This window comes from Calonectris borealis, chromosome 7 (genome assembly GCF_964195595.1).
Source record: "Calonectris borealis chromosome 7, bCalBor7.hap1.2, whole genome shotgun sequence".
Lineage (NCBI taxonomy): Eukaryota > Metazoa > Chordata > Aves > Procellariiformes > Procellariidae > Calonectris > Calonectris borealis.
Window position 1 is genome coordinate 40370676 of NC_134318.1, and position 26514 is coordinate 40397189.

At 53.0% G+C, this 26514-nt stretch overlaps 1 protein-coding gene across 1 annotated transcript in view; it reads right to left on the reverse strand.

Moving 5' to 3' along the window:
* The window catches only part of FAM53B (family with sequence similarity 53 member B), a 56522-nt gene that overhangs the window by 12404 nt on the left and 17604 nt on the right, over nucleotides 1-26514 (reverse strand). The window contains exons 2-4 of the mRNA XM_075155258.1: nucleotides 25230-25467; nucleotides 22333-22384; nucleotides 13078-13802 (exon numbers count right to left, since the gene is read on the reverse strand). Of these exons, the coding sequence (XP_075011359.1) occupies nucleotides 13078-13802; nucleotides 22333-22384; nucleotides 25230-25298 (846 nt within the window). The 5' untranslated portion in view covers nucleotides 25299-25467. The remainder of the gene's footprint in view (nucleotides 1-13077; nucleotides 13803-22332; nucleotides 22385-25229; nucleotides 25468-26514) is intronic.

The following is a 26514-nucleotide window of genomic DNA, read 5'->3' on the forward strand; positions in this document are numbered from 1 at the left end:
TCTCCAGGCTGAACAACCCCAACTCTCTCAGCCTTTCCTCACAGCAGAGCTGTTCCACCCCCTGATCATTTTTGTGGCCTCCTCTGGACCCGCTCCAACAGGTCCATGTCTGTCTGGTGCTGAGGACCCCAGAGCTGGACACAGCACTGCAGGGGGGGTCTCACCAGCCCGGACACGGCCTCTGGCTTGGTTTTTCCAAGCTCAGGCTGGGACCTGTGGTGCCCCCTCCGGAGAGGGGACCTGTGACCAGCAATGGCTTGCAGGGTGATTTATGGCGGCATGCGGCAAGTGACCACCCTCCAGATAACATCCTCAAAGCGCTGAGCAGATACCGACTGATCCCCACGCCTCGAACGCGAGGCAGGCGGCAGCCCCGTGATGAAAACAGGCGGAAAACCCAGGGAGCGGGGGATAAAACCACCCGAGCTGCACACACCGAGCGCAGGGCAGACCCCCCGTATGATGCATGGGTGCTACCCGGGGCAGCCGAGGCCACCTCCCACCATGGGCACCTGCACCCACCGTCGCACCCAGCACCGTGGTCTCCTGCAAACTGAGTGCAGACTTGAAGTCCGCATCGCTTTTCTGACACACCCTCCATTTCAGGCTGGTCCTGAGCATCTTACTCTGGAAAAGAAAGCTGAACTGCCCTCCTGGTTTATTTAGTGCTGCTTTCTGAAACGTTTCGGGAGAGTTTTGCAAGGCAAGAGACTCCCAAGTAACTTCTGACCATCGCTACTCAAATTTTGCATTGAAAAAATATTTTCTACAAACCTACCAGCTGCACAGGAGGCCACGGCCACATTTCTCTGTGCCCAAAGGAGCTGTTCCCATTGCTGCGCTGGGCTTGGAATCATAGAATCACAGAATCATTAAGGTTGGAAGAGACCTCCAAGATCATCGAGTCCAACCATCAACCCAACACCACCATGCCCACTACACCATGTCCCTAAGCACCTCATCTGCACGTCTTTTAAATACCTCCAGGGATGGTGACTCCACCACTTCCCTGGGCAGCCTGTTCCAAGGCCTGACCACTCTTTCAGTACAGAAATTTCTCCTGATGTCCAATCTAAACCTCCCTTGGCGCAACTTGAGGCCATTTCCTCTCGTCCTATCGCTGTTACTTGGGAGAAGAAACCAACCCCCACCTCACTACAACCTCCTTTCAGGGAGTTGTAGAGCGCGATGAGGTCTCCCCTCAGCCTCCTCTTCTCCAGGCTGAACACCCCCAGTTCCCTCAGCCGCTCCCCATCAGACTTGTGCTCCAGGCCCTTCACCAGCTTCGTTGCCCTCCTCTGGACACGCTCCAGCACCTCCATGTCCTTCTTGTAGTGAGGGGCCCAAAACTGAACACAGGATTCAAGGTGCGGCCTCACCAGTGCCCAGTACAGGGGCACAATCACCTCCCTGCTCCTGCTGGCCACACCAGTTCTGATACAGGCCAGGGTGCCGTTGGCTCTGCTCCATCCTTCAAACGCCTCCGACATCCTCCGGCAGGAGAAGATGTGATCAATGAAGCACCTTTGAGGGGAGAAAAACCCAACCACCACCTGCAAATCATGCCACCACGGCATTCACCTGAACCGTGGGAGGGAGCAGCAAGCCTGGAAATCTGGAGCGCTGGGGTTCGGGTGGCTTTTTTAAAAACAGCGTGAACAACCGCGTTTGGCCACCGCTTTTGAGCATGTCGATTCATTCAGGGATGAACCTCTGTGCTTTATCAAAGCCGTTCTTTGGGTCCACGTAGCGTACGAGCCCGGGCACCGGGGAGTTACACAGCACGTGGTGAATCAGATGCACGTCTTCGGGACAAACAGGTTTTGTCTGTGTTTGGGACGGACACTGCCAAGCTTTGTTTGTGCTTCCAGCCTCGTCCTCCCATGAGTGAACAAGGGGGCAACACCCGTCCCCGCGCCCCTGCATCCCCCGGGTTGGAGCCGGGAGCAGGGGATAAAGCCAGGAGAAGGGGATGGAGCCGGGAGCAGGGGATGGAGCCAGGAGAAGGGGATGGAGCCAGGAGAAGGGGATGGAGCCGGGAGCAGGGGATAAAGTCAGGAGAAGGGGATGGAGCCGGGAGCAGGGGATGGAGCTGGGAGAAGGGGATGGAGCCGGGAGAAGGGGATGGAGCTGGGAGCAGGGGATGGAGCTGGGGGAAGGGGATGGAGCCAGGAGCAGGGGATGGAGCTAGGGGAAGGGGATGGAGCCGGGAGCAGGGGATGGAGCCAGGAGAAGGGGATGGAGTCGGGAGCAGGGGATGGAGCCGGGAGAAGGGGATGGAGTTGGGAGCAGGGGATGGAGTCGGGAGAAGGGGATGGAGTCGGGAGAAGGGGATGGAGCCGGGAGCAGGGGATGGAGCTGGGAGCAGGGGATGGAGCCGGGAGAAGGGGATGAAGCCAGGAGCAGGGGCGGCAGGACAGGGTCCTCGGTACCGCAGGGCCCTTGGGCACTTGGACCCCCCCCGCCCGGGCGAGGGATGCTGCCGGAGGAGCCTGTCCACATGCGCAAGTCCCGACCCATGTTGGAAAAGGGATTTCATGGCAGAAACTCCCACGTCCCTGAGCAGAGCCCGTTTCTGCTTCCATGGCTGAATTTATTTTCAGCCCATTGTGTTTGGTGAGTCACAAATTTATAACTGGGGCAGACGGCACCGTTTCGACTGTAAAATCAAAACAATGGATGTCATTGCATTCCACGTGATTGCTATTAAAAGCCCTGTCGGGTAACTAAAATAGAGCCTGCTACAATAAATCACCTCCTACAAGCATCCTCCGACTGTACCGAAGTACCTTGCCTGAAATGGTCACCCCAGAGCTGCACCAACAAATCTGCCTTTTGTAGGGAGATGGATCTTTTTTGTGTTACTTGTGGCAGCGATATGACCCGGTACCTAACAGCAAGGTTTTATTGCTGTGGGTAGCACCCAAATTACATCCCACCCGAGCTGGCGCTGCCTCATGGACAGGGGTAGGTGAAAAAATGCACTGCCTTCATGCTTCCATTTGGGAAACTGAGGCAGGGAAACTCTGCTTGAAGGACGTTTGCAGAGGAGGCAGGAACGGAGCTGACACATATGAGGTCCCGTCCAGTGCCATAACTTCAAAAGCATCCATTCCTCTTATATTGCCCTCCATACATTAAAAGTATATGCACTTGGACCTGATAAAACTCTTAGGCGAGGCCAATCTATGACGCCCAACAAAAGCTTTTCTTTTTAGCGCAGCACAGGGAAAAACTGGTGCAAAACATCGCTGGAAGCAACGGAAATATTTCAAGTTCCTCGCAGCGTACGAGCATCCCTGCTGGCGTCGCGGGCAGGAGGATGTCAGCAACGTGGGCTTGCGCCAGTGGGCAACCTCAATGAGTGTCCCTTGGTCTACCCTGCCGAGACGAGGTTTGCTATACTTCAACGAACACGGAGAATTGTTTGTCAAAGCAACAGGGAGGGAAAAAAAAAACATTAACAGTTCATGCCAGGAGTAAACATCATTATGAACCTAATTTCCAATATTGACTTGAATTTTTTTCAACTACTTGTGTTTTTAAATAAAAAAATACCAGGGCAATGAATAACGATGGTGGCATGTGTAATAGTCTGACCAAAGTTAAAACCAGCCGGCCTCCGAGGTCCTCTGCGCCCTCCGAATTGAGTCATTTTCTTTTGATCCTGAACCGAAGGCTTTTTCCCACCAAGCCACAAATTGACCTTTGCAGGCTCTCATTCGTGTTTATTTAAAAAACACTGGGGCTTGGAAGCTGGAATCTGTCTCAGAAGTTACATCAATAGCGAAGTATTTCCTGGGATACGTCTGGAATTTAAAACCTCCCGTTTTTCACCTGTCACTACCTCTGGGCGATATTTGCCACCGGCTCGAGTGGGTGCTGACGCCAACCGAGATCGGTGCCGCCTCTCCTGCCCCCATCAGCAAGCCTGAAAACTGCCAAAATTTAAACAGAAAATCTTCTTGCGTGAAAACGTAGAGGATTTTACCCCTCGAGGAAAGAACTGGGTGGTCGGAGAGGTCACTTCTCCGATCCTGCAGTTTGAAACTTCTCCCCGCTCAGCGTCAAGACCAGCCTGAAACATTTCCAAGCTGGTGGGCTGTTTGCTTCAGCTTTGGGAGCGTACGAGCTCCTTCGTGCATGGATCCTCATGGAGACTGCCATTATTCCTTCGTTTGGAAGGGAAAACAAGGCAGGGGACAGCCTGGCTACCAGCCATCAGGAGAGCCCCATTACACACCCCACTCCTCTGGATCTCCAGCCCAGGCTGAAGCTGATTTTAATCCTGAAAAACACAAGAACCACCATCCATCAGAAGGACTCTTGTGATTCCTGGTGCAGATGACTCCATCCTGCGAAGGCACGTGCTCCTCGGAGGACTGTGAAGTCACCCCATGACTACGGCAGCCAGCACACAACGTGAATAGTCCCGTTGTACCCAGCTCCAACATCTCAGCACCCTTCCCGTAACAGGCATCTTTCAGGCACAAAGTCTTCTCTATCAAGCACACCCAGTGCTTTGTCCTCACCACCTTCTAAGCTGGTGTCCACTGCTGCCAGTACCCTCTCATCCGACCTTCACAGCCCACCCGCAGGGCAGACAGCTATTTACGGTGAATTCATAACCACGGGAAGCTCTCCATAACCACAGGGAGATGCAAGGGCATACTGTATTTTAATTGCCTTATTGATTTAATTGCCTTATTTGATTTATAGCGACTACTCTCTGTCCCATATGCTATATGCTATACTATATAATAAGGACCTTCACGGAGAAGACGTAGTTTGCCAGCTGTTTGGGGACTCCTCAGTGTTCACGGGTACAACTCTCGCAGCAAAGTCAATGGATGTTAGAGAAAACTCAGGAGGAGAAGACATCAGTAGTACAGTATTTGTTATGAGAGATGTAGCTCTTCAAACCACAAACGCTTTGAAGGCTGACAGAGAAGCCAAAACCTTGTGGAGCCATCAGAAACAGGGCACAGGTGACAACCCCAGGTCTTCATTTATTACCAGTGCACAGACCCTAGCAGTGCACCTACAACTGGCAGGAACCACTACCTCTCGTCACGTCTGACCGTTATGGCCAGCCGTGCCACGGCTCACACGCCACAAAGACACTTGTGCCTTTCTTCCCACGGCAAGTTGTACTTCCCAACACGAGAGGACCATCCTCCATTTCCAGCCAGGGTTACCCCTGCTTGGGGTTGCATACTGTAAGGAACATGGCTGGGGTTGAACACCTATATATATACGTATCTATATATATATAAAAATGATTCACTTAAACATCTGTAAAAAGGATAGCTGTATTTGGAAATGTGTTAACACAAATTAAAATCTCTCAGTAACAGCCATATCAAAATTTGGCAAGGCGGGAAACAGAACGGGCAAGAGATAGCGAGGGCTCGTTTTGCCATTGCCGGGGATGATTGCAAATTCTCATTCGGGGCGGCCGTCGTCGGTGTGACAGACACGTCGTGTCTCCCTTGCAGCTCCCCAGAGCCTGTGTGAAGGAAAGCAATCTGCTGAGCCAGCACACACGCGCCAACATCAGGGTTGACCCATGGCTTGGCTTCCCATAGATGACTCAGACAAGCCACCAAACCCAGCGTTCATCCTGCCGCGAGGCGTTTCGGCACCCAGCACCCCAAATCCTGCAAGAAACGTCAACACGGAGATGTCGGAAAGTGGCAGACGCGGAGGTGGGAGATGGCTGGAAAGTCCCCAGATCACCGGCACAGCAAGGAACCCTCTGGAGAAGAATTGCACCAGACCGTGGGAGAGGAAAACCAAGCAGGTGTCTCTCCACCACACAGCATCTCTGGCAGGCTCTGGGCTTTTTTTCTAGAAAATCCATTTTTCTGACCTAATACGCCCAGCCAGCTTCTCCTAGTGCCTTGCAAAGGGTGAAACCACCCGTTCCTGCCAAAATCAGCCCAGCCCGGAGGACAGCCAGGGTCGAAGCCACCTCCTGCCACCTTCACAACATTGCTCATCTCCCATATTTTTTAGGTGTACCCACATCAGAAAAAAAATACCAGCTCTTTGAGAAACCTCCCAATTCATAGAAAAATCTGATCCTGACCATTTCTGATCACAGCCCGCCGGTACGGACACGGTCCCTGGAGCTGCGAGATCGAGAGCACTGCGCCTCGGAAGGAGAGCACGCCGCCGCGAGATTAATTAACACGCCGTCAGAACAACTGCTGAGATTTCAGAGGTTGGATGTTGTCCTCCTTGGGCTTGTGCTTCACGTGGAAAGGGGGAAAAAAGGTGAAGTTGGAAAGCAAGCCCTGCACCGAAACGAGAGGATGGTTGATGTCCTCGTTGTAAGGGGCACAAGGGTGGTCACAGAAGCCAGGCAGCTCCCCTGGCACCCAAACCCTCCTTGCTTGGGGTGAAGAATAGAGACCTGCCTCTGGACACTGGGGGTAATTAAATGGTACATCATCGTCACCCACTCGCCTGAGTGCGTCCCGCCGGGTTTATACCCGGTTTGAAGGCCAAGGGGCACAAAGCATAGCGTTGGCGTACATTTAAAAAGAGCAGAAGGATTTTCGCGGTGCTGTGGCTTTTAAAAATTGTTGCTATTTCAACAACAACTGTGTTCACGGTTTGGTTTCTGCCCGAAGTTGAAGCCTCTCTGCTTGGTGCTGTATGAGTAAATAAGAAGGGGAGCGATGTGGGCTCACCGCCCCTCTCTGAGCTATGGGAATTGCAGAGAGAAGAGACAAAAACAGGATTTTGAGGAACGAAAGGCAATGTTTTCCCAAGTATTTTCCCTCCCAGAAGAACTTTAACATTTAGGTCTCTTTCTTAATTAGCCCAGTTATGTGGCCATGTAATTGCTTCCAGGAGCGGCTCCCTCCCCTCCCGCCTGGCCTAAATATCCCTCCTGGTATGAAGAAAACATTTCTTTCAGGTCAAATTATTTTTATTTTGATTATGGTGCGGGGTTTCAGGCCTACAAACACATGTGGTTACCAGCATAAGCAAAAAATTAACCGATCTGCTGCCAGAGCCGGACGCTGATCCGGCACCCGGGCTCGGTTCCCATCTCTGCCGTTAGTGCCCAGGGACTCACACTGTTCCCCGTGCCTCAGTTTCCCCATCCGTAAAGTAAATGCTTTGAGGTCTACTGGAAAGCCCAGACTGGACACTTTGGCTTTCCCTTCCTTTGAATCACAAAGACCATTGCACACAAGCCACTTCTACCCCGTACAAAGCCAGACTAGAGGACACGTGCAGCCATGCCGACACCTTCCCATTATTTCAGCTCTCCATCTGAAAGCACCTACTTTCCAGTCTCGTTCCTAGAGAGGCTTTGAAAGCGGCTTGAGGGAATACCCAAACCTGCAGGGTTTTCTTGAGCACGATTATCCCCCGTCTCCCACTGCCCACAAGGAATTAGCTGGTTTTCACGGCGTTCCCGTCCCGAGGAGGGCTCTGACCGTGCCCCACGCCCCGAAAGCCCGCCCCACCAAAGGCAAGAATGCTCACCGTAACTTGCCTAATCCTGCTCGTCCCTCTGTGCCAGTCCTCCCACGCGGAGAGCAGCCTGCCAGCGCTGCTTTTCATAACTGAATAGCTACGAAAACCCTGGCCCTTGCACGGCTCCCGGCTCTGCTTTCTTCCCTCTCTGCCACAGCCCTGCTGCCCCAAACCCAGCAGCACATCCCTGCCACGGGCACCCGAACCCGGCTGGGTTTCCTCCCTGGAAACCCGGAGATGCTCCACGGGACGTGCCTTGGGCTGGATCCCAGTTGCGGGGTTCCTTGGTGATGGTGTTGTTGGTTGTTGGTGCTAGCAACCGTCGAGCAGCCCCGGCCGCCCAGCCTGGACCGGTGGGCGAGGAGGGGATGGAGAGGGGGTGCCCATCGCTCTCGCTGCCACCAGCACGGGGGGAGATTCCTTCCTCGTTCCTACAGCACTCGTGCCTCGCAGCACGGGGCTTCAGGACCCTTTCTTTATCGTATCGGTTCTTGCAGAGCATGAACCACCCCGACAACTGTTTTTGTCTGAGCTCGTGCTGAGGGTAGCTGAGAAACGCAGGGTGCTCAGGCGTCACTGTCTGGCTTTGGGGGATTTTTTGATGCGGAGGACAGCAGCCAGAGGAAACACAATTATTCCTTGAGCTGACGGTTTTCCAGGACCACGGACTGAGCTGCTTTCGGACATACAAGCGATTAGCTTTTTGTCATCCTTGGGTCACTCGCCAATCCAAATTATAAATGTGCGCCTGGGCTCAGCATCCACCGGAGGGAAAGGGAAGCTCCCACTGACCCCCCGGGATCTCCCGGGCCAAGCCCTCTGTTTTCCAGCCCACAAACCTTCCCCCTTGGTCTGACGCGATGGAGAAGCTGTCTTCGCCCCACGGCATCCTCGGAGGGCAAGGAAGGTCAGTGCTGTGCCGGGAGCGCCGGTGCCGCTGCCGGGCTCCGGGGCCCTGCGGGCAGGGCCAGCAGCTCGCCGCTGCCCCAAGGATCCCACCTGGCGAAATATTTTGGTCAGATTTGCCATCTGATACAGTCGGGTTTTGCAAAGCTTATTGGATAAGCTTAGCCTAACTGCTGAAGCGCTTGGTTGGTCCCGCTGGGATAATTAAATTAGTTAACTCTGCAGTTGTAAGACAGCAATTTCAGGCACATCCTGCAAGGGAAACGCATGTGTGTGTCTCACGTCTCTGGGTGAAGGTGCCCGTCCGTGTCCTCCAAGAGCCTCACCGGAGTCTTGAGGGAGCAGCTGAAGGACAGAGATGCTGGAAAACACTGATCCAGCCCAGCCGTGAGCTCTGCTTCCAGCCTCAAGGTCCCGCTGTCTCCTCGTCGTGTCCTCTGCCCCACACGGGGCTGGGGAGGGTCCGAGGAGGGAGTCGAGGACTGCACCGTGTGCGGCTCCTCGCCCATCGCCACGGCTCTGCACCACCCATCAGCCCTTTTCCTCCCGAAAGGTGGAAACCAGAACCCGGACACCCTCCTGCTTCCCCATCCATCGCATGAACCTTCTACACCAGCACAAAAAGCACCTGCAGACACCCTTCCCGGAGGCGGTGACCTCCTGCAGAGACCCCAAGGCTGCGTGGAGAGGGGGGTCTGCACCTCTCTCCTGCCGAACAGCTACTGCCGCACAGCCCGCAGCCCTTCTCCTGAAATTCGATTACCAGACGCATCTGCTCCGGGGACACGCTGCTGCTTTTAGCATCCTTATTTCGTAGCCGCGAGCATTTGTTGGTGCTGTCCCTGCTTCTCAGCCCGTTCCCGTTTACTGCTTCTCTTCTACGTTTCCACTGACAGCTGAAAATCGTGAATTCACTTCGGATTAACCTGGTGAGCAGGATTTAAGAATGCTTTGCAAATGGTTAGGGATTTGGGGAAGAGATGATACCCCAAGGCTGCTGGGGGGGGGTCTAGCCCTCGCAGGGACAGAAAGCGAGACCCCCTTCTGAGTGCACGGTCTGTGGGAGCCGGTGGCTCATCTCCTGGTGGTCCAGAGTGGTTTCCAGGCAGGATCCAAGCCTTCTGTGCTCCCCGAGGATGCTCGAGGAGGGCAACCTGCCGGGCCTCGCTGCTTCTTCATCCTCCTGAACTTGGGTCTTAGGCGGGTTTGTGTCGCGGTCCCTCTTTACCCATGTATTAGCCCCTAACACACAAGTCTGACACACAAGTCCAACAGCCAGGTGCTGAGATTTGTTAGATCCTTCAGCTGCATCCTCCGTCCATGCCGGGGGCACCCCCGTCCCCCAACAAGGTCCCCGCCACGGGGACGTGGGATGGAGAGCCACCCAGCACAGGAGCCAACGTGGGGACTCGGCTGTCGGGGTTGCTCTTCTTTAGACTCTGTGTTTCACCGGGGCCAAGGCCATCCCAAAGAAGTGGGTTAAGAGGTGCAGGACGCGATCCCAGCCTGCGGTTCAGTTCCTCAGAGAAGAGACCGAGCCAAGCGCACAGACATGCTGTGCCTGCGAAGCCTCGCGCAGACCTCGGCAGGGACCTGGAAAGGCTCGAGATGAGCTACAGCCGGTGCTAAACCCGCGATGGGCACCAAGGGAGCCGGGAAGGAGCATCCATGGGCTCGCAAGGCTGGAAGAAGAGCTACAAGAAGAGGCTTTCCAGGCCCCGGCGCAAGCCTTTTATTCCCCAAAGTCTGCAGAGCGGAGCACTGGCAGCAAAATCAGCTGGACGCGATGCTCCATCCGCTCGGTGCTGCGCCGGGGCTGCATCCCCGCCAGCGGGATCTGTTTGGAGGTCTGCCCTCCCTGCCACACCACCTCTGTGCCCTTCGTTTGCAAAGGCCGGCAATTAAAGAGCGGAAAATCACAAGGAAACTTTGGGGAAAAAAGGAAAAAAAAAAAGGCTTCATTGGCACTTGCAAAGATAAACTCATTAATTCTTTTAATGAGGGATCAAAGCCTCGGAGCCTGCCTGCGGCCACGGGCAGGTCGCTCCCCGCTCCTCCGTGCTCTCCTTTGGTGCCCCTGCGAGCTGGCCCAGCACGAAGCGATAAGCAAAGAAGAGCAGATGACTTCTGCTCTGCCCTCCCAGAGCTTCCAAAATGCTCATCTTACCAGGGCGCAAGCACCGCTCAGAGATGGTAACCATCACACAGGCTCTCAGAATAGCCGGGCGAATAAAAATAGTCCCGTCCCTTTGATCTCTTCCCTTTGTTCAGCCGTGAGCACTCCAGCAGATGCAGCTGGAGCACACGTGCATCACACCGAGGCTTTGCAACTCCTTCAACGTTTTGGTCTCATCCCGAGAGGTCTTGATGATCACCTCCGCCTCCTCCCGAGGTACTGAGCAGCTTGTCCGGAGGGATACGATGGGCACGTTCAACCTTGCAAGACCAAACCACTGGTCACGGCAAGCAGACGCCCCAGTGGGCAACCGAACCAAGGTGCTCGCTGGCACGTGCACAACCGGCTCCGCGTGCAGAGATATCGCATTGGATTTTGTTACCTGCGCGCCCACGCAACCACACGTGCTACTAACGTGTCTCCACGCCAAACTGCCCTGACGCAACAAAACCCAGCGACACACAAACACGACCCTTCGCACGGCTCCTCATCAACCTTCCCGCACACGCCCGCGTGCGTACGCAAACCCCCACGCGAGGTACAAATGCAAGTCACGCTTTGCATTTCCAAATACAGCCCCAGAAAACGCCGTCGGAGGAAATGTGGATGAGGAAGATTTCCCCGGCCGCTGCTGGGCGTGCAGAAAGAGGAGCAGCCCATTTCCCAGCCCCGCGCTTGGGGCCGCATCCTTCCCTCTCTTTCTCCATCCGCTTTGCACCGTGGGCTTTCAGCCTGGTCGGCCCACTTCCACAGCCGTGGACCTCCTCCCACGCCGGTGGGTTATTAATGGAGACTCGAGGAAAGCTGCGGTTGTGGCTCCCCGCGGGTCTGACGCCGATTTGGGGACAGTCACCTTTGTCCTCTCCCCGCGGCGGCAGCTCGTGGGGCTCCGTGCCTGCGTGCCTGCAGCCTCACCCTCCCCACCACCCCTTTGGAGGCAATTTGGAGGCAATTTTGCAGGATTTGGTTTGCTGGGAAGCTCCCGCACGGGCTTGCGGGACATCCTGCACCGCACATCCAGGTGAAGCAACGAGTGGCTGCTTGTACAGCGAGAATTGGGAGGGGGCAGCTGTGCTATTCCAACCTGCAGCTTGCAAAATACAGTAAGGCGTGGAAGTTGATTTAACTGCCCCTCCACCTTATTAGCTAATAAAATATGCTTAGCATATTAAACGTTGCTGGCGTGGTTTATCAAAAGATGAGAGCAACCCTCGTGTTTTTCCCCTGCTGTCACCCAAATATGTGACTCCCTCGCCCTTTTTATCCTCTAAGCTCCTCTGGAGGAGGAGAAGCCAATCTCTTCCTCCACCACCACCGCACTCCTTCAAACACCCTCTGCGCCGCCAAGCATGAAACGCCGTAAAATATCACGTCCTTGCAAGAGGGGAAAACGCACGTACAGCGTCGGATGTCACCCCGCTGGGGAACGGCAAGGGGAGAAACCCCCCGGCTGTTTCTCCATCCCACCCGATGCATTGCTGCCAGCAGTTTCCCCGCGAACAACAAGGGGTTGCCTTGCACCAGGCGGGCTTTGCCGGCCGCGGCCGTACAAAGAACACCAGGGCAGATGCTCCCGACCACGGCTGCCTCCGGGATGAAGCGCAGCAGCACCGCACAGCAGACGACCGCATCGAACCGAAACCGCGGGGGAAGTTTTCTGGCCGGCAGAAGGTGACAGCCCACCCCGGGAGGTGGCCAGGGCAAACCCCCTGCTCCCGCGGCAGGAGCCCTGGGGTCTTCAGACTTCATCCCACACAGAGCTGGAGGTGTCGTTGACTTTACGACTATAAATTATTGACGTGGGGAATGTCGAATCATAAAACTGCAGAGAAAGAAATTTTATGAGTGCAAAATGGAAACGCTGTCGCAGCCCTCGAGCAGCCTCTCGCTTCGGCTCTCGCTGAAGTCCAGTCACTTGGTCTCGCAGAGAGAGCAAAATCCTCCCCGATTCGCACTTCAGATCTGTTATCTGGCTTTGCGCGGCAGATTGAAGAGGGAGGTTGTGCTCTGTGTTTGCAACTGAAAATGAAACGTGATAACATCTCCAGAGTGGAAAATTACAGAGGCTAAGAGCAAGTAAAGCCTGTCGTGGTATGAACTCGGCTCCTGACGGAGCCAGGGCTCGGTGCCTCGGGGTGCTGCCTTCACCTCCTCGCAGCAGGCTCAGGGCTCCTCTCTCCTGCACTCAGAATTGTGGGGTTTAACGTACTTCTGCTTGAAAACACGTGCCAGGAGGAAACAATGACTCGGTGGACTCGGCGTGCAAAAAACCAGCGCAGAACAGAAACGCAGGGATTTATTAAAGAAACCCACTTGGAGGGGAACGGGTTTTCTGCTCGGACAGAAGGATGCGCTTCCCCGTAAGACCCGCGTTACTCCGCACACCGCAGCCCCCCCTCAGGAGGATGCTAAGGGGTTTTTAGCAAAGCAGAGAACACCATCACCTCGTGGCTGAGCCCCGTCCGCAGGGCCCTGGCAGGGGCAGCACCGCCTCTTACCTGGGTCATCTTGGCGAGGTCCAGCGAGGGCCGTTGCTCCTGAACCTCCTCTGGTCTCCGTCGCTTGACCCCGACCTTTTTGTCATTCAGGACACAGGGCTGCGAGCGGCTCCGGGAGAGCCCGCCGGCCCGTCGCCCCAGCTCCGGCGTGGAGGCGGGCGTGCTGCTTGCCGAGGGCGGGCAATACTCCGAGGAGGAGAAGCGGTCGTGCGAGCAGGAGAGGGACCTCTGCATGTCTACCCGGTCTCCTCCGTGCCCGCCGGCGGCCGATTTCCTCGGCTGGCATCCCAGCCGGCTGCTGAGGACGGGATGCTCGCAGGAGAGCGGGTTGGACCGCGAGGGCAGGCTGAAGCTCGAGCTCCTCTGCATGGTGGCAAAGCCGTTGGAGTAGCGTTGCACGCTCCCCCCGCTGTAACACCGCCGTTTCTCGACCGGGGTCCAGACCTTCGAGCCTAAGGGTCTCCACAAGGTCCCGCAGCTCGACATTTCATCCGAAAATGAGAGCGAGCGGCACTGGCGCTTGCTGGGGGGGGCTGAGGGGTTGCCGTGGGGGTCGCTGAGGCTGAGGTCTTTGATCAGGTTGGTGACGGAGCAGGTGCTGGCCGTCTCCCTCGGCCAGCACGAGCCCTCCTCGCCCTTGTCCGACAAGCAGTCCCAGATGCTGGCGCCCGGCTGCTCGAGCTGAAGTGGACATTTCCTGCTGAGATCTCTCCATCTGTCATTTTCTGGTTCAGAAAGGAGAAAAAAAACAACACACACGCACAGGCATTAGCGTTAATTAATTCTGCGATTCGCTTTCTACGTCCATAAACAAAAAGAGTAGCATATGGGATGTTTTCCAGTACAAATTAATTAACTCTTGGAATATGGTTTTCCGAATTGCCAGCAGAGCGGTTGCTGCGGTATAGATGGAGAGAGAGACAAAGTGATAATCGCAGCAGGAGCAAAACTGCTAGAAGATGATAAAAACATGCCTCTGAATATCCAGATTGCACTAGCAAGGGGAAATTCAGCAATATAAAATGGTATGGCCATTGCCTTATCTCTGCGCTAAATCATGTCTCAGATGCGTGCGGTTCGTCCTGGGTTCCACCATCAGTAATTGCTTGAGAGGTTCACAAAACCTGGAAGTGAAGAGCACAAAGCTGTACCACCGCTGGGGCAAGATGGACCTCAGGGGACAAAACACCAGAAAGGAGATGAGAGAGCAGTTGAGACAGTCCTAACAGAAAAGGGAGTGCCCTCCCGGGCATCGAGCTGCCTGTCCTAGCACAGAAACCCCAACAAGGTCATCAGAGCCTACGGGAAACCAAAAGCCATCCCGACACCCATCGGGCTGTCCTGCTTTCAGCCGCTGCTCAAACAGCATCGCTCCAACGAAGGCAACTTATCCCCACTAAGGCTCTGAGCATCCCTCCCAAACCGACCCAAAGATAGCGTCTAACAAAAGTTGGTGCGCGTAATAAGCTTTAAGATGGCTGATGCTAGAATAGATGCACGATAAACCTCCAGCAGTTCTTTCCCAGATGCTGTTCTTAGGTCCCTGTTGTGAGGCTCAATGTCCATCTCCCCTCCGTCCCCCAAATCTGGGGTGCTCTGGCCCAGGTGCCCCCCTGCCCGGTTACCCGCACGGAGCTGGAAGGTGCTACGGAAACCGGGTGCCCACACCCTCCTACTCTTCTGCGGCAACCTGGGCTCAGCATCCCTTTGGGGTTGCCTTGAAAATCCCGGTTGTACCTAGCACAGCCAATTGTTTGCATTTCTGTAACAAACGTAATGCTGAAGCATTTATTTAAAGGAACAAATCGCTTAATAGGCTCACTTTTTTTTAAAAAAAATACACTTTTAAAATATTTTCTCCCTCTCTCTTTCCTTCAGCCTGTTTACACGGGAATTTGTTCCTCCCGTGAATTTGGCTTGCATTAACAGTCTTCCAGGGCAGCACAGCAAAAGATGGTGGTGACCCGTTGCATGGTTTCGGGGTCGGCATAAATATATTCATTTTATCAGATGGGTTTTGCAGTGCCTGGGTAAAGCTCCGAGAAACCTGCACCTCCAAAGTCCGCGGGCTGAAACGTATATGGCTACGGGCAGCTCCACGTAGGAAGACTGCAAACCCAGCTACAGCTGCATTCAGAAATCCCGCTGATGCCCGAGTCGAAAGAGAGGATTAAGGGTGATGATCTCTTTCCCGCACACGGACTCACTGACAATAAAAGAAGAAAGCAAAGTATCGTCAAGGTCTGGCTCCCCGGCGCAGGCGAGCGGGGCTCTCTGCAGATACGCCGTTGACGCTCAACAGGAAAACCATGGTAGGACAACCCCATCGGCTGCTGCAATGGAAAAAAGTAATCACCCGACAGACCTTCTCTGCTGACTGTTTTTGTCGTCGGCTGCTGCGAGCAGAGGCAAACCGTGCTAGCTAACCGTCACTGCGAAGTTTCATATGATCGTATCTAAATCGTGCAATATTTTTTAGGTGTTTGGGGGTTTTTCCACTCAGAAGGATGAATTAAAAGCTGTACCCAGCCTGCAGCTGTAGGTACCCGCCTGATAGGGAAGATGCAACGGTGCAGAACGCTTCCGAGCAGGGCTCGGTTTCAAGTCGGGAGGTCAGATTTGGGGCCCCTTACACCACTCTTGGCCAGTTTTCCCATTTCTCCCTGCATCTAGCTGCTGCCGTAACAGCTCCAGCCACAAACAGCCTGGCTCTGCACTCAATAACCGCACGGCATTTTAACTGTCCCTGTCCTCATTTTAATAAAAAGTGAGAAATCTGCACTAAACAATTACATCTACGCTTAGATCTTTATTATTTTCCCCTCCTTATTATGCTGCCAGCAGAGAGATTTCTTGGGTCAGGTCAGCAGACAAAAGGAACAGAAATAGAAGCTGATTTTTCATGGCAAGCTGCCACGATCCTCGGGCCGGAGACGTCACGTTGTACAAAAGGCCTTGGTGAGGAGGATACGGGACACCTTCCTCTTTCACCCCTGCTTCGGCACAAACAGCTATAAATCTTCCAAGCCTTGCAAAGAGACCGGTAATTGCACCGTTATCCCCAGCACCAGCTTGGGGTTATTTGCTTTTCCCCTTGGCACCATGGGAGCTGGTTTTTTGGCAGGGCAGGGAGGAGACCCTGGCACAGCCTGGCCCTCCCAAAGCCCCCGAGCTCCACTGACCGGGCCCAAACTACCGGATAACCCAGAAAATAATTTTTCAGTGCAAACAGAAAACTGTTCGTTCCGAAACAAATTGTAAACGGGGTAGTGGAAGGGCTGAGGGTGTAATTAAAGGACTTGGGAAAGCCTTATTGCGGAAAAGCAGCTGGTTTTCTGTTCAATTTTTTAAGACCAAGATTCACATCCTGAGCACGCTGATAACGATAATTGCAGTGGAGCCATTAATATCGCTGCAGTTAAGCGTGTATTAATTTTCGTACATTACAAACCTCAACTCGGTTTACCCCGAGGCAGTAATTTGTTCCAGGATAAAACCCACCATGAGAACCCCTCGGTTCATAAGTGAGTTGCTTCGCTGGAAAACTCTCCTTTGCCTCTTGGAAAAATGATAGGAGAACATTTACAACCAGAGCATGATGTAAGCGTGGCACGAGGGGCTCTTCCCCCGGTTAAACAGGTCCTTCTTGGCTGTTAGTGTCCTTGGGTGAAACAGTATCTTACTTTTGGATTTTAACTTAAAAACTGCAAAAATAAACACTTCAAGTCACTCAATGAGCACGTCCAGCAAATTTCTTTCGAGACGTTTTGATTTGCAAATCTGCATTTCCAGGGTGAGGCAACGCAAAGTGAATTTTCTGGCATCTCTTTGGTTGTGAAACAGCTCTCCAGCTCCCAAGACACAGAGGGGTGTTATCGGCAGCCTGGGGAGGACTGAATTTCTCGTCCTGCCCTCTCTGGCCACGGCAGCGGGAGCCTGAGCCCTCTTGCAAACCACGCACAAAGCAGCAAGAAATTCAGACCAGCGTGAAGCAGCATTAAATTCAGGTTACAGCTGCAAGCTCCCAGGCTGCCCAGCCGCAGGGGGACCCAAACCCAAGCTATTTCTGCTTCCCAAAGCAAGGCTGAGATAGTTAGCTCCGATTCAGCCCCGGGCTCCCGCGTTGTCCCCCCCGCCTGCACGCCTTCCCACCGCCCTGCCCGGCCTCCGGGACGGTTTGGTGGCAGAGCCACCGTGGCACGGAGCAGCCCTGGCAGGGATGCTCTGGGAGGGGGATGTGGGGTGTCAAACTGCCGGAGTACTCGGGGTGCGGGTGAGGAGCGGCCGTCGGGGCAAGCCGCAGCATCTGCTCTCTGCACAAGGCTAGCGCCTCGCCGGCGCGCACCGGCAGGACTCGCCGGGCTGGGCAAGCGGCAACAAGCCCCGGCAAGTCCCCCCTCTCCTGTTTTCAGAGACGAGCCAGAAGCCGCTTGCACACGAGCAGGGCTCAACCCGCCCTGGGACCATCGGTGGCATGCTCAGGCGCCATCAGCACCGCTATCTATTCCTAAATTTCCGTTCGGGCAAAACCAAGACCTTCACTTTTAAGAGCGAACATGAACCCTTACAACATCCATCTGCTCTCCCGTGCAACCGTCATTGCATCAAACGAGCCCAGTGGTCCAGCGCAGGAGGCTGAAGTCGCATCCCAAAATCAAGGAGATGGGTGTTGTCCTCCAAACGTCCCTGCGGGTTTTGCACAACCCCACGGAGAACGGGATCCATCCTCAGAGCATCGCAGCCAGGTTTCCAAACGCTGAGCTCCAGGTTTTGCAGGAGCAGCGCAGGGACACGCCAGGCACCTTGCCGCTTCGGGATGGCCACAGGCTTTTTAAATGACTGCCGTGCTCCTCTGGTGACAGAGAGTAAATTTTAATGACCGCGTTCATAACCAGAGAGAAGGGTGTAAAACCAAAACGCTGACACAACTTTAACTACAGCGACACAAATGTGCTGCTATAATATTTTTACGGTTCCTTTTTATACATAATGCATGATCCTTCTGCTCAAGTTTCCTCTACGTTCTTTTCCCGTGAAATAATTTACATTAATACATAATTTATTACGGCAACTTGTAAAGCAATTACGGGTTTCAATCAATTTTTCTTCTCCTTTTTGGCAGATAAATTCTGTTTGGATCCTAACCCAAACATTTCTCTTCACACGGGTGCGCATCCAATTCCCTTTTTTCCCCACGTTGTTCAAGTCGAATTTCAGTCTCCCGGTCTCAGTGCACGGGGCAAAAGGCAGCCTGCATTTTCCACTGCCCCCTGTTTACGTTTGAGAGATGATTTCTAAATGTGGAACAAATTTAATGGTTGTAATTAGCCGACAGCAGTGCCATAGAGCCTTCCCATCGCAGCAATAAGATTAAAATACGATGTGCGGAGCTGTGCTTCGACGGGAAATGAAAACAACAGCCCCCAAATCTACCGCTGGAGAATAAACACACCAGCGGGCTCCTCGTGCCAACAGCCTGCACGGAGGAGGGAAATTCCCCACCTCGACGGCGAAACGTGCCCTGCTCTTCAACGCGATCTTCTGGCGAGGTCTCCCCGCTCCAGCTACGCCTTGTTGGCTTTCCCCGCGCGGCTTTTTTCTCTTTGTGGGTTGACTGCGCTTGAACATGCACCAAGGTGCTGTTCTACGCTGATGGCTTTCCAAAAAAAAAAAACAAAAAACACCCAAATCCCAGGAAATCACGGTTCAGAAACAGGAGGGTGCAAGCCCTGCACTGGGCGGCAGAGCGGCGGGCAGGCGCTTTTGGGATGCGATCGAGGGGCATCACCCCCCGGCGGGACTTCCCTCTGGCTCCTTGGCTTTCCTCCGTCACCCACACGGCGTGAAAAGCCATTTCCAGGTAAGAGGCGTGCAGCGACGGGACCCAAGGCTGCAACCCCCCCCTGCACACTCGCCTCTCGGACCGCTGGCGTTGCCAAACCGCGCCGGTGGAGACGCGTGCCGAAGGACGGACGAGCGCTTCTTCCACCACCCCGCAGCGCTCTACAAGGACAAATTCTGGGGGTGCTTTCCCAGGGGAAAAGCAGATGACGGTTACTTTTAAAACAGCATTTCGCAGCAGATGCACGCAGGAGCCGTCCCGATGGGCTCAAACACGTCCTCCCCTTCCCTTTTACAAGCAGGGCTGTGCGCGCAACGCCCGCCGCGCCGGGACTCCCATCCTGCGGCACTCGCAAGCACTTTGTCAGTAAAACCCTGCCTGCGGTTTGCCTCAAAGATAATTTCTTGCTTGCACAGAAAAGGGGAGGCTACGGCTGTCGGCACGCGCCCGCCGAGTTTCTCTTAGAAGGCTGGACCAGTGCAGCCGCCGGTGCTATCGATTTGGACGGCGAGCGCTGCTTATTTACCTGCGAGGGAAAGGTTAGGCCACGCTGCCAACGCCTTGTTAAAATATTGTAAATTTTCTTCTGCCATCCTCCCAAAGACAGAAAAAAATCTCACTATAGGAAGTCAAAAGTCATGCCGCAACTTTCTAATATGCCGCCTTCTTTCTCTAGCACGGTCACCGATATTTTCACTGGGGATGTGTGATGGAGGCTGCCGGGGAAGGAAAGGGAAAAAAGGAGGAAAAAAACCCTGCCCAACAACAGGACAATTCTTACACTCCCAGGTGTTTCAAGGACCCATCAAGGAGAAGGGGAAAAAGAAATTGTTGAATTTATAGTTTTAGGTATTTCACCTTTAATCTTCCTCCCAGCAAAGGGCTCTATAAAGATAAAAACCAATCTTTTTTGTAATATTATCATCACACTGGCAGGAGTATTTCTTATAAATCTAAAAATCAAAAGATTATTTAGGTCACCTTGAGAAGTGGATCTAACATTGCATCATCCGACATATCAAGCCTTTAATAATGTTTACTCATATATTGAGTTATATTACAATCTATAATCGATTTTCAGATTCTTCCGGTGTTTAGTACGTTACGAGGTACCTACATCTAAGATGCATGGGCTTCAGTTTACTCTTTTTCCCCATGGGTCAGCAGGACCCCAGCCTTGCCATCTTGGGCCAGCTGGGTTTCTTGGTCATGGTGTTACGCACCCCTTGGGGCTTTGACCCAACTTCTTCCTTCTCCTTCCGGGAGATAAACGCTCCTGAGCCGATGCCTGTGGGAAGCTCCAGGATTTGGATGATGCTTTCCCTGGCAGCCTGGCCAACGCTGGGCTTCCCTCTGCCCCACTGTCCCATGGCCACCAGGACCAGCCATGAGCTGCCTTCCTGCCCAAAGCTGCCCTCAGCCCCAAAGGCAACCGGGAAGACCCTCTGCTAAGACCTTCAGTCTCTTCTGGCTAAAAACCCAGAAAATTCAGCCAACTTCCCTCCATCCCCCCAACATCGTACACAGGACTATGAGTCTTTGCCTGCCATTGGCTGTGCTGCCAGTCCAAACTTCACTTTGGGGAGACCTCATCGTGCTCTACAACTCCCTGAAAGGAGGTTGTAGTGAGGTGGGGGTTGGTCTCTTCTGCCAAGTAACAGCGATAGGACGAGAGGAAATGGCCTCAAGTTGCGCCAGGGGAGGTTTAGATTGGACATGAGGAGAAATTTCTTTACTGAAAGAGTGGTCAGGCCTTGGAACAGGCTGCCCAGGGAAGTGGTGGAGTCCCCATCCCTGGAGGTATTTAAAAGACGTGTAGATGTGGTGCTTAGGGACATGGTTTAGTGTTGGGTTGACAGTTGGACTCGATGATCTTGGAGGTCTTTTCCAACCTTAATGATCCTATGATTCTATTTATCTCAGTGCTTTCCACCGACAGGGGCTTCGCCCCTTGACCTGAAATATTCCCCCAGTTTTGCATTTGGTGCCATTATAATCATTAGGACTTATTTAAAAAGTCAAGCAAGTTTTGACACTGGATTAATCTGTGATCATGGCCCACTTTTGAAAACATCTAGAAGAACACTCAGGAAAGATGCCCCAAATTAAACCCAAGCCAACTGATGCCCTTGCATGCTGGACAGACTGGCTCCTCTTGACTGGGCATGACGAAGACCAATAATGGCAAGCTGTGGTCAAGGAGGTGCCATTCAGTCCCTCGGGGAGAGGATAATTTGGCAGCCAAGGAAGACCAGCGCAGCGCTACGAAGATGCAGAAGGTTTTGCAAAAGCTCTTGAAGACAAGCTGCTTTTCAATTAGGCGTAGACTGTTCATATCTGTTGAGGAGCCTGCCAGTGCCACAGTGCAAGACAAAATCATCTGATTGGGTTTCTTTGTTCCTCACTGATGTTTGACAGGCAGAAGAAAGGGAACGGGCTGTCTCTACCCCTTCTTGACTTTGAAGCTTGTGACTTTCATCTGAACGAATCCAAATGCTTTCCATCTTTCCCCACCCCCCCAATGACTGGAGTTATCGGTGAGCTTGGGAAATATCTCCTGTCAATGCATGTGCTTGGCTCCCATTAGCGCTAATGAGAGTTGCGTCCATGAAGAAAAGGGGCAGCCTCTTTGTCTGTAAAGTATTGGCTTTCATAGCAAGTAGCTCGGCTCAAACTTGACCTACAACTTTAATTGGGTTTTGAGACTTTGCCTAGCGACTGGCTCCCCCCTACAAAACCCAAGGGGCACAATATAACAGCCCATCCTCCAGCACTATCGGTTTTTCAGGCTCACCGGCCAAGGCACCAATCTCCCACCAATTTTGGTGGCTGTTCAGCATAAAAATTGATAGCAAGCTCTGACATGAAAGGTATTAAACATCCTATACCATGGTTATTGTCAAAGACAAAAATAAGACACTTTCCTTGTTGTTTGAGGCCTGTCCAAATACTTCGTGCCAAGTGGTAGGACATTTTAGCGATAATACTGATATTTATTATTTGCATTGTGCAAACAGTCAAGAGCCATGGTCACGGGCTGGATACTCAAACACAATCTCAGACCCAAAATGCTCATGATCTCAAGTGTACAAGTTACTCTAAAGATAAGCAGACATATCAAAGCACTGAGGAGGAGGAAGAAGATAAGCAATTCACTCAGCAATGGCAACAGGGCAGGACAACCGCCTCTGGGAAGGAGGGTGGCATGGGCGTGATGGCCACCGCTAGTGGGTGGTGGGGTGGGTGCCCCTCCATTCCCGTTACATGGGGCAGGTGGGTGGATGTCCACCCCAGGGTCTGCAAGGGAGCATTTTTTGGAGAGATCCAGCCAGTCAGGACATCTTCCCACCCATCGCTATAAGGAAGCGGGAGCCGAGGTGGAGTAAATACAGACAGAAGTTTCTGTTACTTACCCATCACGCCACAAGAGAAGAGGGTAGGTCCTTGACTCATCTTTGGAGTGTGCTGCAAACAACCAGAAAAACTATTCACTTCTCGCAGACTCAACCGGGGCACCAGCATCACCCTGCCTCCAGCCTCGGCAAAGCCGCGCGGCACCCGGCGGGGAGGAGAGCCTCGGGCGCCCGCGACGGTCCCGTTTCGGCAGGGACCAGGGGACAGACCCAGTCATCTTCCCTCGGTGAAATCAAATTTAATTAAACGCTGCAAAGAGTCGGTGTCGAGGCCTGAGCTTGCAAATCATGGCTCCTGCACCCAGTCCTTACCCACGGGAATAGCTGCAGCGAGGTCCCCAGCTCCGGGACCCAAAACACCGGAGAAACTAAACTGGGAGCTGCAATTCAGCAGTAATTCTGGATTGGGCAAGAAAGCAGCAGCAGTGGTGGTATCTGAACCCCATCCAAGCCCCTGTCTAGGTACAAAGCAGCTATTTAGTTTTTTTTTTAAACATATAGTGTGTTTCTAAGGCAAGGCGCCCTCACCCCAGCACTTCTGGGGAGTCCGCATTCAGATTGTGCTGATTTGCACTAAAAATAGGGAAAACTGCCACTGTGTGGGTACAAAATAATCCTGGATGCTTTTTACACTCTTTTTTCCCAAGAATTTTCCTCTTGACAGCATAAGAGACATCATCAGACTTCTAAAAATGGGCATGGACAGTTTTATATACAATAAATCAATATGTCATCTGCAGCTACGTGCTATTTCAGCTATGTCTGCAAAAACACACTTTCACACTAATTGTTCTTTTATTATCCCCCAAAATATCCATATTCTGCTTCTTTCCTGGCAACACCATCCCATCTGACCAAGGCTTTACATCCTCTGAGGGAAGCACCAGCTTCATCTGCGCTGTCGTAGCTGCGTTTTACCTGGCGTTGGGCCACCACATTCACACCTTCTCTCCTGATCCGTGTTTTTTACACGTTGCCTGCTCACATAACAATAATAATAATGTACCAAATGCTGGCACCTGCCTGTACAGAGCAATCCAACAAAAGGATCCCACTTTATATACAGAATATTGTAAATATTGAATAGAGGGACGTGGAGGCAGAAAACAACGATGGGGTGCAGATGCGGAGAAAGTAAATAAGCGTTGGTCACCTTCTTTGGAGCATGTGCCACTTTTCTAGGTGAAATCAGGCTAATTCTATCTGTCAAGCCCCATCTCATGAAGTGGCAGGTAGAATTAACCAGGAGACAGCGAGGACAGGCAGCTGTCTCCAAAGAGCGGCCAAAGTGGAGCAGCGATGGAAGCGGGACAAGCCCCAGAGAAGGCAGCGGTCATGTATCATTTTGTAAGAGTTTCATGTTAACACCAAACTGGGAACTGAACCAAACGAGCCCATCGGGTGTTGGTAGGTGATACTGTCCTGCTGCTTGCACATTTATTTCCTTTAGGTTTTTTTTTTGGCCTTTCCCATGAAGTCAACGGAAAAACTCTTGCTTTCTTTGGTGCATCAGACTTCTTGTGAACATCCACCCCAATTTAACAGCCCGGACAACCCGACAGTTGTGTAAGCAGGACTGTTATTGCACTATTGACCCAGCCCCAGAGCTGCGGGAGGCACTCGGCAAACACGCGAGGGCAAAGTTTCGCGTTACAGCTCCGCACCTCCGCTGCCTGCCATCGGACAGCCCGGGTGCCCATCCCTTCCCGTAGGAGTAGAAGAAACTACTTCTCGTCCTCCTCTCTGCAGCAAGTTCCCCTCCATCTGCCCCGCACGCCTCCTGGGCACAGCCGGCGTCGGATGCTCCGGCTCCCCCCTCGCCGCCCCCAGCAGCAGCCGCGGGAGATGCTGCCTTCCCAGCAGAAGCCAACGCTAAAGCAAGGATATTTTTCTAATATATCAATATCTTTCCTTCCCAAATTTCACCCTTTTAAGGCAGGATTTAATGCTGCCTCTGGCTTGCTCGCCTTCTCCTCTGCCGCGTACTGCCAGGGCAGCCTGCCTTCGCCCCGGCACACTGGGCTATCTGCTCAGGAAGCCTGACCGTTCGTCATCCTCAGCAAATTTAGGCATTTATATTTCTTTTAAGCTCAAAATGCCCATTTATGGCTAGCCCTGCCAGATGCTTCCTCCGTGTTCCTGCACGCCCTTATCCGAGGTTCTCAGCACACCCCGCGAGGAATAGCCTTTCGGTCTAATTTCTTCTCAGACTATGACCATCCCTCCTGGAAGACAGAGGAGCAAACGTCCACGACCAGCCTTGCTCTGGGCTTTCTCAGATGGCTCTCCATCACCCCGAACCTCCTCCTCCTGCCCCTGCTCCCCGCCTTCGCTTGCTCTGACTCTGTCCCCAGACAACGCGCTGCCCCTCATTTCCCACTACCGCAGCTACGCTCAGCCCCATGGACTTGTTCACCCCTTGCAGAATCATTTAGGCTGTTTGCTGCCCCTAATTTGTTTTTTTTTTGTTGCCTGCTCATTCGGCGTGGTTGGATTTGCATCCCTCCAGCCTGCCAGTGAGACTGTTAAGTACCACAGCACTGCCCTTCGCCATCTCCCACTTAATCCTGCTCCCCACTTGCTCATCCTCCTATTAATGGTGAGCATCTCTTCGCTGTTGGTGAAGCAACTTCTCGCCTGTGTTATTCACGGCGTTGATTTTATTTTTTTCTACTGTTTATTCCATTGCATGCTTACTGAAATTCACATATGCAAAAGCCACAGCACTCCAATCGTTTACTAATCGCCTGCTCCTTGGATATTAATGCAACTCAGTAGAAATAAGTGCTATAAACCATCTAAAGATCCAGCCCTGCAGCACAAAACCCCTTATTGTAAAGCTACAGCGAAGCTCTCGGCAGCAAAAGAGTTTTGAAGGAAGATTTCACAAAGCTTACCAGCTCAGTCCTGCATGTTACAGAGTCAGCACCTTTGTTTTCCCGAGTTTTGGTTAAGATCATCACCATGGTAATGCAGTCCTGCCTCGGAGTCCATCAGGGTCCAGGCGAAGGGCACCGGCAGCCGTGGTCTGGTGAAGCTCCTCTTTCAGTGCATGTTCCCCCAGGAAAGGCTCGGCCCCGCCGGCTCCCACCGGCTCCTCGGGGGATGCACAGGATTCCGAGCGCGGCAAACTCCCTGTAGGCACAGAGAGAAGAACAGCGTTAAGGGACTTGCCTGGGGAGAGGGCGGGATGAGGGTGGGTGTGCTGGGCAAGGGGCGAGCGCTGCCTGAAAAACACCCCGACGGCAGTTACTCCAGGGGAGTATTTATTTTAGATTCTTAAATATTGTTGGTGTTCCTCCGCACCCCATCAGCGCAGAGGTGCTGCGCAGGATGGGCGCTCGCTGGTGGAAGCCCTTAAGGTACACGAGGCGATCCGGAGGGACAGAAGTATTTCAGGCAAATGGATAAATAAATAAGTAAAGTTTCCTCTGAATCCTCCCTTTGAAAAAGGGAACTCATATCCCCTATATCGAAGATACCGAGGCTGTGATAGAAGGGCTCGTTAAAGCCCCAGGGTTGGTCTCACAGAAGCCCTTGCCCCCAGCCCAACTGGCAGCAGATGCCCAGCAGAAAAAGCCCCTCCAGCATCATTAAGGCTGTGAAAGCCCCTGGATGCCCCTATCCCTCCCCAGCTACTCCCCGATTCCCAACCCATGAAGAGCCCTTTGGGGAAAAAACAAGGCAAAGAGTTGCCTGCAAGGAAGGAGAGAGCTCCCTGCCCCGAAATCCTAAGGGCCACGCTATGCCTCTCGATCCTTACCTACTTCTTAGGTAGTTTTAGGTAGGAAAAGCTAAAGGCTGCACAATGAGGAGCCCGTATTAAAAAACAAGCTGCAGGCTCATACAGCACCGCACAGCCCTGACCACGAGCAGCTGCCCAGCTCTGCCTCACCTCCTGGCATCCTCCCCGACGAACTCACTCCCGTGTAAAAGCAGACAGACTGCAATTCACACCTGATTCTAGAAATCAGTGTTTTCCCCAAATCACTCCTCTAATCCTGTTTCGCTATTTTGTTGCCTTGCAGTTAATGCAAGCAAACAAAACCACCATGATCCGAAGAGCATAAACCACTGATCTTGTAACATGCAGTCAAAACCCAATTGCACTATTTAAGGACAATATTTGAGAATATGCCACTAAGCATTAAACCTCATTACGAGCTGATATGGCTTCTCTTC